The sequence below is a fragment of the Fulmarus glacialis genome, unplaced genomic scaffold, assembly GCF_000690835.1.
Source record: "Fulmarus glacialis isolate BGI_N327 unplaced genomic scaffold, ASM69083v1 scaffold42310, whole genome shotgun sequence".
NCBI classification, from domain to species: domain Eukaryota; kingdom Metazoa; phylum Chordata; class Aves; order Procellariiformes; family Procellariidae; genus Fulmarus; species Fulmarus glacialis.
The window spans coordinates 3,250-21,341 of NW_009190416.1; the positions used below are offsets into that span (position 1 = coordinate 3,250).

At 41.0% G+C, this 18,092-nt stretch overlaps 1 protein-coding gene across 1 annotated transcript in view; it reads right to left on the reverse strand.

Moving 5' to 3' along the window:
* Nucleotides 1–1,359: 1,359 nt before the first annotated feature.
* Nucleotides 1,360–18,092, reverse strand: part of LOC104082375 (dystrophin-like) — a gene marked incomplete at its 5' end in the record, with an annotated part of 45,992 nt that continues 29,259 nt past the window's right edge. Inside the window, 3 exons of the mRNA XM_009585490.1 lie at nt 1,360–2,101; nt 8,412–8,443; nt 16,671–16,763. Coding sequence (XP_009583785.1) covers nt 2,090–2,101; nt 8,412–8,443; nt 16,671–16,763 — 137 coding nt within the window. The remainder of the gene's footprint in view (nt 2,102–8,411; nt 8,444–16,670; nt 16,764–18,092) is intronic.

An 18,092-nucleotide genomic window follows, 5' to 3' on the forward strand; every position in this document is an offset into this window, starting at 1 on the left:
ACAAAACAAAACCCTGATGAAAACAACCGTGCAATTCATTTTTCCTCCATTTGTTTTCTGAAGAGAGGTTTAACGTACAGGGGGGAAAAAAAGGAAGAAACCCATCTCTTTCTCAGATCTCAGTTTAAACCTTCTGATAAAAAAGACCATGAGAAATACCGAGGGTTCCTATTGTAATAAAGTGTTAAAAAAGCTTTTTATTAGGAAAGCAGAGGTTTGGGGGGATTGTACTTATTTTTTCTAAGTGATTATCATTGTTGGTATTATTTAACCGATGAGACCTGGTCACACAATGGACACGTGGTGATGATGTAACATTATCTGTATGTAATTGTCAGGAACACCACAAAACCAAAGTGAGGTAGAAATAGCATGACTAGCCGTGTTCAATGTTAACTAGCATTCAAAATAAAATCTTTCCCAAGTTTAATTACACTTCATACAAGAAGAGGTAACAGATTTTTTACTCTTGCAATATAAAGTTAGATGGTGTGTTTCTATGTATTCTAAGGTAAAATTAAAAGCTCGTTAAGAAAATGAAGTGGTAAAGCTTTTGCTGACAGCACCTCATACCCAAACCTACCTCTCACGAGCTGCAGTCAAGCTGGCTAATCTGTTTCGCTATCAGTTCCTCTCTTTCTCACTTTATTGTTAATTACTTGTAGAGAGAAATGGGGAAGGAGAAAGGACCAGGGCCTTTGTTTTGGTGATAAATATCTCATGGAGCAGTGTGGCTACCTTCACCTGATAACCATACGTGCGCAAGAACAGCAGTAACTCTTCTACAGCCTTTCCCAAAGGTTGCTCGCAGCGTTACGGCTCCTTGGGTCCGGCTGCGGTAGCAGGCTGAGACACACATTGTGGAAAGCTCTGGTTTTATTTTCCAGAGGATCGAGGCGCTTCATGCTCATTAACAGCTCTGGGAGCTGGACAAGCGAAGATGCTCTGTGAGTAACCTACTTGTGCTTCGGGTCAGAAGCTGATCCCACAGGGGGTCAGGAGGGAACTTCTCCCTTTCTCCTCTCCTCTGCAGCAAAGGTGACGCGAGCGGTGGCAGCGGGTGGGGGAGAGCTGTGCCCAACTCCTGCTGCTGAAGCACTAGCTGCTGGCCGCGGCCAGCGGGGTACCGGACACCGGGGTCCAAAGGTTTAATCCGGTAAGGCAATTCCTACGTTCCTTTACTAACAGCATTCAGGAATTCAGTCAGCAGAGGAAACGCTGGTGCACAGGATGGTCATTAAATTCTTTCCTTTCCTTCTTTCTTATGGGGTTTTTCTTTTGCTTTTTTTCAGCAATTTTTTGCAGGCTCTGTCATGTAATGTGCTCTTTCATTTAATTATTGCAAACCAGCTGTGTGATTCATGTAATTCTTAATTTTATTGGAAAGAGGTGAAATAACTACCTTCGTTGCAAGTTCAGGAGATTTTTTTTTTTTAAGCCAGCCCTAGTCAGATAAAACCAATGAGAAACATAAGTTGGCCGTTTTGGTGTCGTTGCAGGAAATACTTTTTTTTTCTTCTTTTTGATAGGCAAGGAGAAGAACACAGAACATTAATCTCTCTGATGCAGTTACAGAGCTGAAATGATACTAAACAAATGCACTGCCTCAGTATTTTTTTTTGTGTTTTTTTTAAGGGGGTTTCTATAAACAATTATTTTTATAAAGCACACTTTAGTTTACAATCTTTCATTATAACTGTTATAAATTTTTTTTAAACAACCCAAAATGCGTTCCATATAAAGAAATGGCAAGTTATTTAGCTATCAAGATTTTACATGTAGTTTTCTTTTAATTTTTGTACAATTGCATAGACGTGTAAAACCTGCCATTGTTAACAAAACAGTAACAGACTTAGGAAACTACTGAAATCTACAGTATAGTACCACTACCCTTCACAAAAATATAGATTTGTTTTCTTGTAAACTCTTACAGTCTAATCCTCTTTGTAGTATGAATATTATAAAAACCATGCGGGACGCCTGAAGTTGTAAAACACATCTTGCTATTCTAACACCTTGTCATCGGTCATCACTGTCACTAAGGTTTCCATCGCTCTTCCCAAGTCGTCTGCCATGTGGAAAAGGTTCCCTACATTGTGGCCTGAAAAAGAAAGTCAAAGAAGATGAAATTAAACGAAGAAGACACGGCAGCAGATTGGTAGGAACATTTTACAGAAAGGCCGAGCACAGATCCATCACTCTTCATGTACCGCTCGCCACCATCCCTGGTGGAGTACACCAGAGAGTGCTCTTTCCAAAAGTCTCCTGAATGAGTCTAATACGTTGTCGTTAGCAAAAGTTGCCAGTTTTGCAGAACACTTAACAGCAATACTGGCTTGAACAGCTAGGGTAAACTACGTTGACAATAAGCCAGTGTGTTTGTCTTCCAACCTCCCCCCTCCCGCCCCGAATAGCGATGAAGCTGCATCATTATGAACGTTCACCAAAAGTAACGATTAAATCCACTGACATCACAGAAAAGTTTCCAACTGGTGCTGCAAGCGTTTGACCATTCAATGTTCTACCAAGGAGAAAAACAGAAACAAACAGATCAGCAGTAATTAACTAAATCATTAAACCCAAGAGGTCCCAGCAGGATACCTGCACAGACAGCTAAAATGATGACCAAACTAAATGGCTGCAGTTTATTCAGTTGTTTTTAAAATATCCTTTGCTTTTCAGACAGCAGTCCAGCAGAAACAAAGATGCCACAGTTATCGAGTAACTATACAGTGGTTCATTTGTGCATTTCTCCTCACCCATAACCACTGTAAAGTCCTAAGATGATATAACCACAACACGTGGTCCTCCTACACAAAAGTGATAAATAAACGCAGAGTACAATTCTGGAGATGAAACCTGTAACTTCTCACATTCATTTTACCACCACTGCAAATGGAAAGGAAAGGTAGCAACGCTGATCATCAGTAAGAAATGGCTTCATCACAATTAGAGACTAAACAGACTTGAAGGTAGGGAGATTAAATTGCCACAAGTTGCCATTTTAGGCCCTTGGCCTGGTCTCCAGCTGCTCTTCAGAAGAGTGCGGGTCTCCTGCAAGTCCTGTGTCAGATTTGCAGCCCTCTATGACTGTCTCAAATACCCTCTGACATCTCAAACGACAGAGACATCATGGTTTAAACAGCTGAATCCCATCTGGATTCTCCCTCCTGGAAAAATATGACTGCAGAGGGAATATGACAGAGATCTAGGGACCCTGCAAAATGAGCATCCAAACCAAGGACTGAGTGTTCAAGATTTCTTGCAAGGACAAGGAGGAACGAGCAGACAGAAGGTCTTAAAACAAGCAGAAGGAAATTATACTCCACACAGCACATAATTGTATCACTGAACTCATTGCCACAGGCTGATGTTGAGGCCAAACACATAAATGAGTTAAAAAAGGAGTTAGAAAATAGTCACTGAAGAAAGATTTATTTAGATGCAAAGAACTGCGCGTGACCTCCAACTCAAGAAGTCCCCAAGCTGCAGAGTACCAGCAACTGAAAGTATGTAACAGGGGAAGTATTACTCAATAAAACTATATGTTGCTATGGCCTGAGGGGTTTGATTTACTCCCTGAGAGTACTTGCGATAGAGTATTTGTCTGGAAAAACATGGGAGGTGCAACGCCATCTGCCCACACCTCCGCTTCCCAGGAATGGTTTGCGTTCGCCTGGATGCCACGTCCTCGCCATGGACCTTGAGGAAGGAGCACCCAAATGAGGAAAGGACACGACCAGGGTATCCAGGATACATCTTTCATGCACGTCCCTATCTGTAATGTGCCGGAGCCTGACTGTTACCACTGCCCACCTACACGGTGGGTGTCCCTCCCGACACAACTGTCTTCTCTAACAACAATTCCCTGTGGGGCAAATCAAACTCACCATCCTCTTCCAAATGTTCAAATATTATGGTAGTCATTCACTGCTGAAGTTTCTACAGTACACAGGAGCTTAGAGTGATGTTAGTTAATATTCAGCAGCATTTGTGGAATAGAAAAAAATGACCTGAGAAATATCCAGAGAAGTTTGTTTCTTCTGGAGAACTACTACCACCTTTTACATTCAAATACTATTTTTTTAAAGTTTTGTTGTTTTTTTTTTTAAATGTAGCATTCATTACACAAAACTATACTGCATCTAAATGATACTACGCAACAAGCTGCCCGTTCAAGTAGTGAGCTGTGCTGTACGTGGCACAGGTTGCCAGATATCGATACAAAGAAATACTTTCTAATCTGGTGACATTTTACTAATTGCACTAATGCACAGAGAAACAGATGCATCAAACAGCAATTTCATCCATAAATCATTTATGTATAGCCATCTTATTCATCCTAAGCAAAAACTTGTAATTTGCTCATCAGCACGTCAAATAACAGCATATGAAAAATTCCTGCCAAGTTTTGGTCAACACATTCCTTACTTTAAAATAAACGTATGCTACCACATTTATTTTAGATGTAAGGGATAATCCCTCTTACTGGCACCATGCAGGCTGAGATCAATCCAGCAAATTACACCATAGAAAGTGAAAATTTGACGAAGTCATATGAAAGCAAGAACATACTTTAGATGGGAGATGCTTATTATGTAAACGGAAAGGTAACTGCCACTGGTTTGCTCTACTTACCCAAAACTCTGACATGGCTCAGGTGCATATGTAGCATGTGCTATCAAGGCTTTATCAGAATAACCCTGGTATAACTGAAGTGACCTGCAGCATCCTCACAAACATCCTGACCCTGCAAACTACTTTCAAGAAATCTCTAGGCTTTAAATACTCTTCTTTTTCCTCACCTGCAGCAACCCACAGACACAAGACGGGGGTGGTGAGAGTCGTAACTGGGTACCCAGCTGTGAAAGGCACTGCTGCCTGTGGGATCATGGCCTCTCGTTCAGCTTCATTGCAATCTGTTGTTTCTAGAAACAACGATGGGACTCCAGGGCTCTTCAGGGACTCCAACAACACCACTCATTCCCAGCTCGGGAAGAGTGATCACCCTTCCATGGACTTAGAGCAATCCAAACTGCTAAATCCCATCTTCAGAAAAGATCAGTATTTGCTAATACTATTTTGTTCTGTCAGATAACAGAGCTGTAAAGGTAACAAAGGCAAGCTGGTTTTATAGAAGGAGTCTAGGTCTAGAAAGAGTAACTTCAATCAAAAATATAGGAAAAAAGTCTTTCAGAAGTATGCCACAGTAGGCACAAATTGCTAAATTGTTCAGGCAACTAAAACACGGGCCAAGAAGACCTTATGCATCCAGGGATGCCTAGGTATTCTTTTAATGCATAAAAATTAGGGGAATGTCTGCTAGTCTTTTTTTCTTTTCTCTGTTAAATGCCACCATATTTCTGAAATAACCATGCTTAGAACCTGATCTCCCTCCACAAAAGCTGCACAGAGGCATGCTGGCGCGATCAAGGAGATACGACTCCGTCTCCGCTACACCATCCATGCTACCTCTCTAGCACAGGTCTTAATTTGCTCTGCAGAAAAACCGAACAATCATGTGTCTCCTCCTGAGCCATACGAGTCTACAGCTCAGAGCATGACCATAAACCAGTGCTGATTGCAGTTTATGTTAATAGCTGGACTGTAAAGTGCAACATCCTGGGGACCGCAGCCTCCAGGACAGCCATGGGGTGGAAGGACGGGCCAGAAGAACAGGCAATGTAGCTGTGCTCCAGCCACTCAACTGGCAAACCCTCAGCGTCATTGCACCGCCAGCAGTTTTGCCTCTCTTGGAGATGGGAGTAACAGCTAGGACAATCAAGATTGGAAATAGTTGAGAACAACATATGCCATAATTGCCTGGCACTGTGTGTGTAACGAATGCACCCTCTTCTATAACGTCTGTTACCTAAGTAAGAGCTCAAATTCACCAACTGGTTCTATATAGCTCTGCCTCTTCTATTGAATACTGCTTACTTGCCCTCTCTAAGACTGACATTCTTAATTAAGAAGCAAATGAGAAAAATACTGTCCTAAAAGCACTTAGAAAAATATAAATCATAGCTTCCCACTCATTATTATTCATATTTTTAAAGTAATGCCACCAAAGAAGGCATTAATTCCATTCTTTTTTTTTTTTTTGTTAAACCTTAAAGCTGCAAAATTTTTCTTCACACTCAAGGCACTGAAAGGTTGAAAGATGCTACTGTATAAGAAAAAACTAGCACACACTTTGAAATGCAGCAATAAAGCTCAAAATGGACATGCACGGTATTAACTTAGACTTATAAAATGGAGGGAATATTAACACAGGTGCATTTGCTTCGAAAGCAGAAGACACCTATTTCTGCAGACACTAACTACATCACTCCTGGTGACATACAGTGTGACGCGTTTCATATCTGCTGATTTTGCTGCAGAGGCTCTACTGGAATTAAGGCCCTTGGGTGAGGGCACAGTAACTGAATACCAATCTTATACTACAGCTTATCAGAGAAATAAATGTGGAACATTCAGACTTGAAAGAGTGGATAGAAAGTAAATTAAGAAACCCCAACACAATGCAGTGCCTTTTTTAGCAGCACAGATTTCTAACCCTTCCCCGACAAAAGAAAAATCCTTCTTGTTGGTGGCTTGGATTTTGATAGCCTTATTCATATCGAGTAACACCACGAAATCCATGGGATTATACACGAAGACAACACCTAATGTGAGTAATGGGATCAAAACCTGGCTGGGTGGGTTTAAAACCACACGATCTGCCTTTGCGCAAATGGATTCACACATAAAGCAAAAGCTGTTCTATACCTTAGCTCATATACTTCATAAGCAGGTGAAGAATTGCGTTTTATATTCAGCTCTGCAAGTTACCAAGCCCGCTCTGGAACCATCAGTGAGCACAAATATAATTGGAGAGCAGTGAGCAATTCATTGAAGAAGTCAACTTTTCTAGGGTTAAGCTCCTGGAATCTGATCAGGTAGGACATGCCCATTTTTCCATTTTTTAAAAATTTTTTATTAATTGTATCAAACATGCCCTCAGCAGCAGAAGTTTTTTCCTGAATAATATGCATAAATATGAATGAGGATAGTGGAAGTCAACAACCTGTTTTGCTGAATTGGAGAACAATTCTGACTGTATGAGCTGAGAACATGCAGGGCTGAATATGAAATCACTCCCACAGAATTTCTGGACTGGTGCAGTCTATTGATGACATCCCAAGCACCCTTTTTTTGATCCATGTGAGAGGACCTGCCATTTGAGGACAGACTTAATCTGCACTGAGGATCTTAATCCTTGAAGTAGCTGGACTTGTGCCAGCTCCTACAGCCAATGCAGAGAACCACTGTATTACAAGGCACCGCATTAGAACAAATCCTGGCTTACCCAAGGTAGCCTGTCAGTGACGGGAGGTTCACAACAGCTCTGCTAAAAACCCCAGCGCAGTTTTTTTTTTTTCCCGGAGCCCCCCTCTCCTCACCAGCAGAAGTTTGCAAACCGGGTTACCCTTCAATTTCTGCCTCATCCACACCGAACATCTTCTGTGCGGGAAAGGTCATTTCACAGCCACTTGCAATTGCACTCAGGCAGTCTCTGAATATTTTAGCTTTAATAATAATTTTCACTAGGAATTCATCTTTCACACATTGTATCGGTTGGTGAATGAAGAGCAGCTTCACAGAGGAAAAATCAAGGCTCTCTGGAAATATTTTCAAAGGTGCTACACAGCACAAAACGTTTTCCTCCATTAACAAGCAGCGATGTACAAATTCTAAAATCTATTTTGCATCAAACCAACCATGTCCGAAGTGCACAGTGAAAACCATCGCCCATTCACATCGCTGAATACAACACTGTGGAGCTGGTGAATGTTAGTAGCATTCTTCAGTCTGCAATAGTGTATCAGGAAATTAAAACACCTGAATCTCTTAATACCTCTCAACTCTCACTGTTCTAAAGAAAAAGAAAAAGACTATTTAGTAACTGGAGATGATGGCTGGTATATTGGCACATACATGTAAATACAATTGTGAGTATGTAAGCAGAACAGCAAGAGACGTGGGTCTCCCTGTTGTGCTTACATACAAGAGCAACAGAATGCAAGTCAATGACTGCAGCATATTCGCTGACCGCATTTATCATAGAGGCTTAATTTCAATGTATTATTTTCTCCTCCCCGTTCCTGAGTTTCCACCTCTGGGAGGATGTAAGAAAATGCAGATCCCTCAGCTGACATTGTTTCCATTGAAAGTTGAGAGGTACGCTACTGTTAGAGCACACATGGGGAATGCACTCAGCAAAATCAAACAAAACCCAGAGCAAAATAAAACCACCCCCGCCCTTCAGCAAACCCAAGCAAACCTGTGCTGCCGTCACACGCATGCTGGGCACAGAAAGCAAGCTGTGACAAACAGAAGCCATGGCAGTGAGCCTGCATCCCACTAACCTCTCTCACTGGCTTTCCAGGGGCATTTCTTCCTTTAGGAACAGAGAAAGGAAGTGGAAGGAATATCAGAAAAGAAAGGAAAAAAACCACATGTGAATATATATTTTATACTGTAAGAGACACTTCAATTTCCACTTAGGAATTCAATATAAAATAATCGCATTTCTGCTTTAAACAAAGACTGAAAGTGCACTGAAATCCACTGATGATTCTGAGCTGATTTATTCAAGAACAGTTCTGTAATCGGCAGCTTGGTTTTAACCTCGTAAAAACACTCGAGAAAACTACTAAAACCGACTTACAGGCCTTTCAGTTGAGGATAAGGATGGCAAAGAAGATCTGAATTCACCTTCTGAGCATCCAGATTTCCTCAATTTGAGTACTTCTACTAATCAGTGTTAGTGGTAAAATCATGTTTCCCCAACATCAAATTAATTCATCCAGACACTTTACATTTTATGATGGCCTACATACATATATACAGGTATACATTCATATATACACATATGTATACACACACACACACATTTTACACCTAGAGCTGTACACTGGAATATAACATGCTCACATTCAAGATAAATATATTCCGAAAGATGTTTCCAACAAGCCGATCTGCAAGCATGTAAAACTGAGGGGGCAGAATGAGAAAGGGAGGAAAAAAAATCAAGTAAAAGGGGAAAAAAGGGAAAGCATCTCTTCACTTTCAAGTTGTACTGCCAAAACGGAGGAGTCATTAATGGGTTTAGCTGAAAAGATGTTCCTGATGAGCCTTTACGGAACCCATACTTTGATCATACTGATTCTTCTCAAACACTTATCATAGCATATTTGTTTTTAAAAAAAGAAAGCCAGGTGTCAATCAACAGCAGAAACATCCTCTCATCCCCCTTCCCATCGCACAGCCGGTGACAATAAGACACTCGCTGTCTCCAGAAGCAGCGTCCCACTGTCACTGGCACACTACTGCCGGCACTGGTCCTGCCAGACTTGCAGCCTTAGGCGAGGAAGTCACTGAGGTAGATGCTGTTCAAGAAAGAGGGCGATCTTGGCCCCAGAGCTGTTGTAAATGATGTAATTGTAAACGACGTATGGGACAACTGGGAGAGAGACGGATATATACGGGAGAACACACCGGTCAGCATAACAGTAACCTAACTGCTGTCCAGTGTTTTTCTAGGTATGGCAGCCTGCAGGAAAAGGGAAGGAAGACAATAAATAGCTTTGCAGGTATTTTACAATGAGCAGAACAAGGGTCAGCAACAGAGCAAAGCTGAGGTGGTAAAGGAGAGGAGGAGATGGCAGAGGACGCGAATGCCATCACTGACCACCCCAGGTCAGAGCCACCGCTCAACTACAAACTCCAGGCAATGGAAACGGCTGGGGCAACCTCTGAAGGGCCTGCACAGCAAAGGTTACAATTTACTGAACAGAGGAAGTTTTATTCCCTTCCTTCCCCCCTCCCTCTCCCCAATAGCATACTTACTATTAGAAATAATAGTAACAGGTTTGAAGTCGTGCTCTGCATGTGGGCTTTTATTCCGCTCCTAGGGAGAGGCTATGTCTGTACCACGGGTGCTGGCAGTGCACGGAGGCACCAGAGTGAGCCTGACGGCCAGGAGAGGTGTCGCTTCCGTTCTAAGGACTTCACCTTGCAGGCCTGCCTAACTCTCTAGGACTTACACGAGCACCTACACAGCCTGCAACCTCTTCTGGCACTTTTATTAGGAGCCATGAATTCCCTAAAAATGCCTATAGGAGGGAAGATGAGAACCTCTCACCAACATAAATCACGTAACAGAAAATCCTTGAAAATGAAGATATAAAATCCATTGCATACTTTGGTCTTCTTCTGAGGAAGAGCCCCAAGGTTTAGGTGAGAAGGTGGTCTACCTAAGGCCTCCAGAAACTGCAGCACGGTACAGTTGGGTGTGCAAGAGTCCTGGGGCATGAATGAGATCCAGCAGAAGACAGTTTAGCTTGGGTTAAGAGGAGAGAAGGAACTGCCTACATGCAAAATACTGGATCCTTCTGGAGGTCTTAAGAAATGCCTACCCGTCTGCACAAGCACCTAAAATTGCAGCTACACAGTGTCTAATTTAAATATCTACATGCGACAGACTGGATTCTGCTTGAAAATGAATGTATTTAAAGGTAACTGGGATAGCTCTGCACCACACAAAACAGCTGGTGAGGAAAGTCTGTGGTGAGTAATCAGCCCTAGAATTTGTTAAATGCAACAAAGAGTAGCACTACTACAGTAACAGCTAATTTCTTTTGGAGGAAGATTAAAAAAGGTTTAATGGATTTTTCTTTATTTTCTTCTTTGCATATGAATGAACACATGTCTCTAAGTTTTAAGGCAAGGCGTATGGCTTGGCACAAATTGCAGAGGAAGAAGATTGTCTGTATTGCTGCAGTTCTGAAAATTCGTATTCTATAAGGCATCAAAATACTGATACGCAGTCCATGGGTGCCTAATTATCTATTATCCCTGCTCAAATCAAGATTTCCTGCACTTCAAAATAGAAGAGTCTTCCTTTCTTTTTCTTTTTTGGAAATCTATATGACATTGTATCACAGGCAAAGGTACACAGAAAGCGATCAAATCAAACCTGAAAGCAGAGGCACTAATAAAAACTTCATGCATCTATGCAGATTCAGATCAAAGCAGAGAGCACAAAGCATCTACTGCACCGCCCCTCCCACTGAACTCAGGAGAGGGATGGGCTGCAGAGGGGAGAGATCTGGATCTGCAAATGGCTTTTTTTCTTAAAAAAAAGTTCCTTGAAGTTTTGTTAAATACATTAACGTATTCTCAGTTTACATCAGGACTGAGCATTATAAATCCTGAAAGATCTAGTCCTCCCCATCACTATCCCAGCAGAAATCTGCAGAGAAGCTCAGCTACTTCAGTACTGTTGTGCCACAGGGGAGTGATAAAGGATCTCAGTCATCTGGGCTCACTGATGTGGTATGTGGGACTGTAGCACAGAGAAGGGGATACAGTCCAGAAGAGGCCAGGGTAGCTCTGTTGGAAGAGTATTTCCAGAATACCCTACAGGTTAATAACTCCAGGGTACTCTTCCACTGATTCAGTAAAGTGTGAAAAGAAAAGTCTGCGTCGTAAGACGTTTTGCTGACAGAATAAGAGAAACTGCATTATTTGCAGTGCTGAAAGTTGCTAGTTCCACTTAGGACATTAGTGTCATTCATGACAGAGCCTGCCTGATGCAAGAGTGAGAATGTGTCTAGTGTGTGTTTATGTGACTGAGATAAAAATAAAACAAAACTTGTAAAAGATGGTGCTATTCTCAGTGCCATTTATTTATTGCTGTGGGGTCTTGTAATTTCACTGCACAAGACATCAGCTGTATTAAGCAATACTATATTAAATAATAACGGTGAGTACCAATCCCTCTCCAAATGTTTTCATGTGAGGTCATGGCCTCTTAGCTCTTTTACGCCATCATGGTCTCATTTCTAAGCACTTCTTGGCTTCCGCTTCCTCATTATCCACCAGCAAGGGCTCTGCATGGAAAGCCTGGGAAGCTCTCTCACCAACTTCAGTTGGCTCAAGAACTTCTGCCCCTAAATTCCTCTCTGAGCTTCATTCATAGAAAGCATTTGCCACAAAACCATAACCGCAAAACACATCCTGGTCCACCATGAGATCCACCTGAAGCGGTGCAACTTGTTTGTCCTCAGTGCTGCAGGAGAGGTGAATTTGGCTTTAAAAATACTGGCCTGCCAATCTTACTTTCTAACTGTGAACCAATTCCCTGGAGATTTAGTAGCTTCGGCACAAAAACAGAGTGAAAATGTTCTCCTCTGTGGCCCATTATCAAGCAGGGTCAAATAAACCACTGAGGTGGTATTTAATGGTAGATTTCCACTAAATATCAGACCTCTGGCTTTGACATCTGTTTTGAGTTAGCACAGCAGCTGTTCGAAGCAGCTGCAGCAGTTGTGAATTTGCTGGGAGCAGCAAAGTAAAAGAGGAATGGATGGGAAACCTTGTCGATTGAAAGGAAAGAAAATTTCCTTAAGGACAGCAACCGTCAGGTATTCAGCAGAATTTCCCTCACCAGAAATGAAACAGCTTTCAGCACCAACAGTCAGCTGTGCAAGGAGCGTGGAGGTCCCCTGCTCCTTAGGAAACACCAAGAACTGCCAAAAGGTTAAACTGAAGGAACAAAAAAAAGCGTATAAAAGGTATATAGTAACACAAGTTATTGCATCTGAGATCTGCTTATGGACATCTGTAACACGATTTGTTTAACACACGCTTCTCTAAAATACTACATTCAAAATGATGCTATAAAGCCTCGATGCCCTTTTAAAAACAACTCTATGCAGCAAAAGCTTGCAAAATATCATAATCAAAATGAATCTATCTCCAGGTGAGTGACAATTAATTACTACTACATTTTACTGCTTTGTTTCAGAAGTCCAAAATGAGAGCTACTACTTGCTTTAGAAAACTACTGCCCAACCTGAGCAAGTCTTACTCTTTAGATGCTTTCGATGATATTTAGACTAGATATTTTGTTTTTAATTTGTATCCTGTGATGTTGAACCATACATGTGTGCACCCAAGCACACAAATTCAGTCCTCTTCTCTCTTCACTGCTTATTCAGCTCTGAACTTTCCTCACGAACCAAAGCCTTCAGAGTCTGGTTCGCTCGTCATATTATTCTGCACTCCTCCAAGTTGTCGTTATCCTAATGGCAATAGGATACTCAGAACTACGTCCCTGATTGAAAAGGCGTATCGCTCCCTATGCTGTGACATGCTGGAGCTGGACATTTAGCTTGAAATTTAACATGCTTATTTTTACAGGCCACAAAGGAAACCCACATTTAATGTCTTGCCAGTAACTTCCAAGGCCTTTTAATACATCCCCAGATTTCCTCAATTGATTCCATGTATAAATTTTACGTTATTTGTATGGATGCTTGTTCCTTTCTGGATTTCCTTTTGTTACTCTCACTTTCAATCTGGGTAGGGTTTGATGAGTGCCCTGTGTCCTCTGCAGCAATTCTGGAATTGCATGGTCTATGAATATCATAGCAGACTTCTCCTTCTACAGTATTAGTATAGAAATAAACAAAGCTACTTCTAGTACTAGTCAATCTTGGGTATTTAATCCATCTTCCTTCTAGTTTTAATTCCTAAAAGATAGTATGGATCACACGTGGTGCCACTTTACCCAAGTTGTTTGAATTCACCTTTCAAATAATATTTCATAAGCTCCTGTATCACAACACACTTGTGAATGCCAGACTGGGATGACTGAGTTTCTTGCATCTGACAATTTTTTAGTTCTACTTAATAGGAATTAATATAAGAAAATGTATTCTTTAGAGATCTGTGCTCATTGCTTGTTTGGGCTTATTGTTCTGTTTCCCGAATACCTACAAATGAGATTCAATGCAACCTGTAATGCAAAGAAATAAAATACTACTTGTACCACATCTGAATCCTTACACTATGCCCTCTTCTCAGGCTGCTTTGCCTAACTGCTTTCACTCTTTTGCAATTACACTTTGATCTTTTATTAAAGATTGGAAACCTGAGATACAGATTTGCACCTCTCAACAGCAAAAAGACCCCTGATTCAGTGGTTTGCTGAGACCAGTCAACTCTGCTTCCTTTTCTCCTTCCTGCAGTCTTGTAAATAGTAAGTCATATCCCTGATGCCCGTGGAATCTGACTGACCACAGTATCCTTCATCTCACAATTAAGGTCTACATGAGGCTGCAGCAAATTAGCTGTGGATGTAGGCTTTGTTTATGCAGGTGTCAGCTGAATATTATTTAATCGTTGAAATAGGAGTAGAAGAAAACTCCAGTAACTGAAGTTTGCATGAGATCTTAGCAAAATTGACGATGTCAGTAGCCTTCTACGTCAACCAGTGAATGGAAATCCATTTGCACTGGTTGTAGGACGAACCATTTCTCACAGAGAGCCTGACCGTTCCTATTCCTCAACCAAAAGCCATTATACAAACCTGGCATTCGTGCAAATGCATCAAAAGATATGTGAAGAACAGAGAAATCTAATCGAGGTCCTAATCTCTTTAGCCAAAACCTAGTACAATTCTCCAAAAAGTGAACGACTTTTTCTCCCAGCCGGACCAATCTTTTTGCGTAGTCGAAGGGAGAGGAAGAGGCAGATTCTGGCTCAGCCCGACAGTGCCTTGGTCAGGCCCGGAAGAAAAGTTCTGTGGGAAGCCTGACTCTGCCTGACGGCCTGCCCGTGCCTGCTCCTGGCTGCTGCACCAGAAGCTCCTCTCACGGCTTGGCTGAGGAGGACAGAAGACGACACATGTCAAGCAAAGACTGTGCCTCCTCCTCGCTCGCAGCCCTCCACACAGCTAGAGACTATTTTTGTCCTCTACGGCTGCTAGTCAGGCAGGAAAGTACGGAAGCTGCAATCCCTTTCAGGGATGCTTGTGCTCACATACGACACTTTTAACATAGTTACTGAATGGAGAAACAAAATAAGGGAATACATTCTCTCTCCGTATTTAAATGACCACATTTTGCATCACCAGAATGAAAATGTGAAGTTATAGCTTAACTTACGGAATTAAAATATTAACTGATGTTACCAATTTCAAATCTTTTTTTTTCCCCACTAAACTTTATATTCTGTCAGTTTGATTCATGAAGCTTTAAAACAAAATTAAACCCCTTTTCTATTCTCAGTCAGTAGGGAGCAATATCTAACAGACTGATCTCTACCTATTTATACACAGGAAATGAACCACTGTATTTCAAATATCTCATTAACTGTTGTTTCGTAAATTGCTCCTGTTTTACTTAAAACTAAGCTTGTTTTTAAAAAGAAACTGTTTGTCAGTGTCATCAGCTATGATTACAAATTAGATACCACATTTGGTGAATATTTTAACACATGGGGTGTCTAAATCTAGACAGATACGATTATACAAGATCTCCTAAATACAACATATTTACACAAATGATGGTCACTGATAAGAAAGCACTGTCTGTTACAGCCTTGTGTACCCAGCAACTTTAAAAATAAGTCCATTTTTATCTACACACCACTATTTGAAAGATTTTTCATCTGTTGTCTCTGATAATTAGTATCTAGGCAAAACGAGGGCTGGACATGTGGCTTTTTCGTAAAATATTGAGGTGGAGATGAATGTAGTTAACAATATATTGTATTAGATTTTCTTCAGTAATATCTTTCTAAACGATTCCATTTTTTGATCCATAGCATGAGATCTTAGGCAGTTTATACTGCCTTCTCCTTTTCCACTGCTCACAGATGATGCCTGGTGAGAGCTGAACTCGCTTTGAAATCAAAGGATGGAGAAAACTTGATGTCACTGAAAGTCTAGCATGATGGTTAATGCATTCATCTATTAAATAAGAACCTCTGGGTGATGTGTGAAACACGTGCAAGGGGCCCTGCGGTAAGTCTACGCCCCTACTGAAATCCATTTAACAGGCGGTCAATAGACACCAGGACTTTCTTTTGCCAAGAGGTTTATGTCTGAGCCTTCTTTCACAGCAACAGGTAATATTCCAAACTTCCCATCTCCTGCTAGGAATCTAAGCCATTTTTCTTGGCAGTAGAGTATTTTCTCTGGGCTCAGAAAAGACCTTCTTAAATGAAAAAAGGTTGAACAAATAAATCCCAGTAATACAAATGCTTATCTTTAGCAAACAACAGGAATGAGCAAAATGGAAACACTGAAAGAAATGCTGTGGCTGTACGTACAAGTGCAGCCTACACTGCACAAACAAGCAGCCCACTTGTTTTTCCTCCATCACTCTGGACCCAAGTGCTACAAGGTCAAGAACTTTGACTCAGAACTTTAATATTATTTTGAACCAGATTCTTCTTGGAGAAAGGTAAGGACAGAAGAAAAATGTGCTAAGACATGTATTAAAAATAAATCAGCAAGGGGACTGACTGAAAAAGAGAAAAGCTGTGAGAAAAGGAACATGGCAAAAGGGAAGAAAATGTTCAGGAAAAAAGAGTCTGAGACATTGTTTCATCCACGTATCTAGCAAGGGCTACCTGTGGAGGTAGCTTAAGGTAAAGGAGGAGCAGGCTGCTTCTCCACTCTAAATAAGACAGGTTTCTCTACAGCTATTGTTAAAACAAAAACAAAGAGCAGCAAAAAACCTGAAACCAAAACACAACCCCCTGAAAACATCAAGGTACAGAAAGCACTTTTATCTTCTTCCCTCTCATCTGCCGCGGGCAGCAGTGCTCACCTCTGGAGCTGGGGAAGGAGTTGTTCAGCTGCTCCATCACTTCTTCCAAACCTGTGCTTGTGTCCTGGGGAGGGCTGAGCAGCTCATCCTCGCCTGGAAAGCAAATACACACCACCGCATGAGAGCCACTATAAAACCATTTGCTAACAGCTTGCTATTGCTTATGTCCTTCAAGAAGCTAAGGCTGTTCACTTAAACACATTTTCTGCTTAGTATACAATCAAAATTTTAAAGGCAAATTTTGTTGACTATTACGTTTCTCTTTCTTTTTAAGGATCTAAGTGAAATTAAACAATGACTTTTAAATAATTAACACTGACTTTAATTTGTAAAAAGGGATTTAAGAAATAATCTACTCTGGTAAAAGAAGTGGGGTAAAATGTCTGCTAGGAACATTTAGTTCCATAAATGCCACTCTAGGTGATGTTGTTTCAGCTTCTCTTATTCTATTAATGGAAAAAGAAATTGCTGTTGTGAGTGCTGCTATTGAGCAGGTTTCTAATAGTGCTGGATTCATGTTAGCACTGCTTTGCCTAGCTGCGTAAATCAGTAGAAACCCAGATTCTCATCTGCATCAGTATTAATATTTCTGACAGTTTAATTGCATCAGATTGGCGTTCCATGAACATTCAATTGTACTGTAAAAGGGTTTAGCAGCAGTTTAATAAAGCGAAATACATTTCTCCCACTGAATAATTTCTATAACCTGATTATAGGGCAGCAGTTTAATGGGGAATTCAATAAATTTTATTTTTACCGGGGTTTTTCTGGTCATGGTTTCATGTAACTAAAATCCATATGTTGATTTTACTGTAGACCCTAGCTTCCAATACAAATAAAGCATCTGAAAAAAGAATACACCTAAAGGATAAACTTTAAGTGAGATTCTCCTTTTTTACTAGATTTCTTTTATCCCAATTAAAACACAAAAGCAATTTTGCCTGCTGTAATAGCCATGAGGGGTACATCCTTATTTTGAAAATGACTTAATGACCCTTTATTCTAACATGTCTTGCCCTACCCGAGTAATAAACTGCCTGATTTTCTGTTAGCATTTACATTCTTTAAACATTGAGGTGCTCCATGCTAGTGGAAAGCCTGCTAAAAGAGATGCTAAAGGAACACTTCAGGACTGCATATATTTCCTATTATTAGGCTTAGTGTTGGCCTCACCTTAGGGCCAGGAGTTTCACAGGAGTTATTACTGACCAAGAGTAACTTTGCCCCCTCCAGTACAAGAAGTGGGGCAAAGTGTCTGCAAGAAGCACTTAATTCATATAAGTGATGGTCTTTGTATCAGCTTCTTCTATTCCATTAATGGTCTCAAAATAGCTGCTGAGACTGCTTGCAGTTTGTTCAGGTTTCGACTTGGTGCTGGGTTCACACAAATCAACTCACACCATGCGTTACTTCCACATCAAG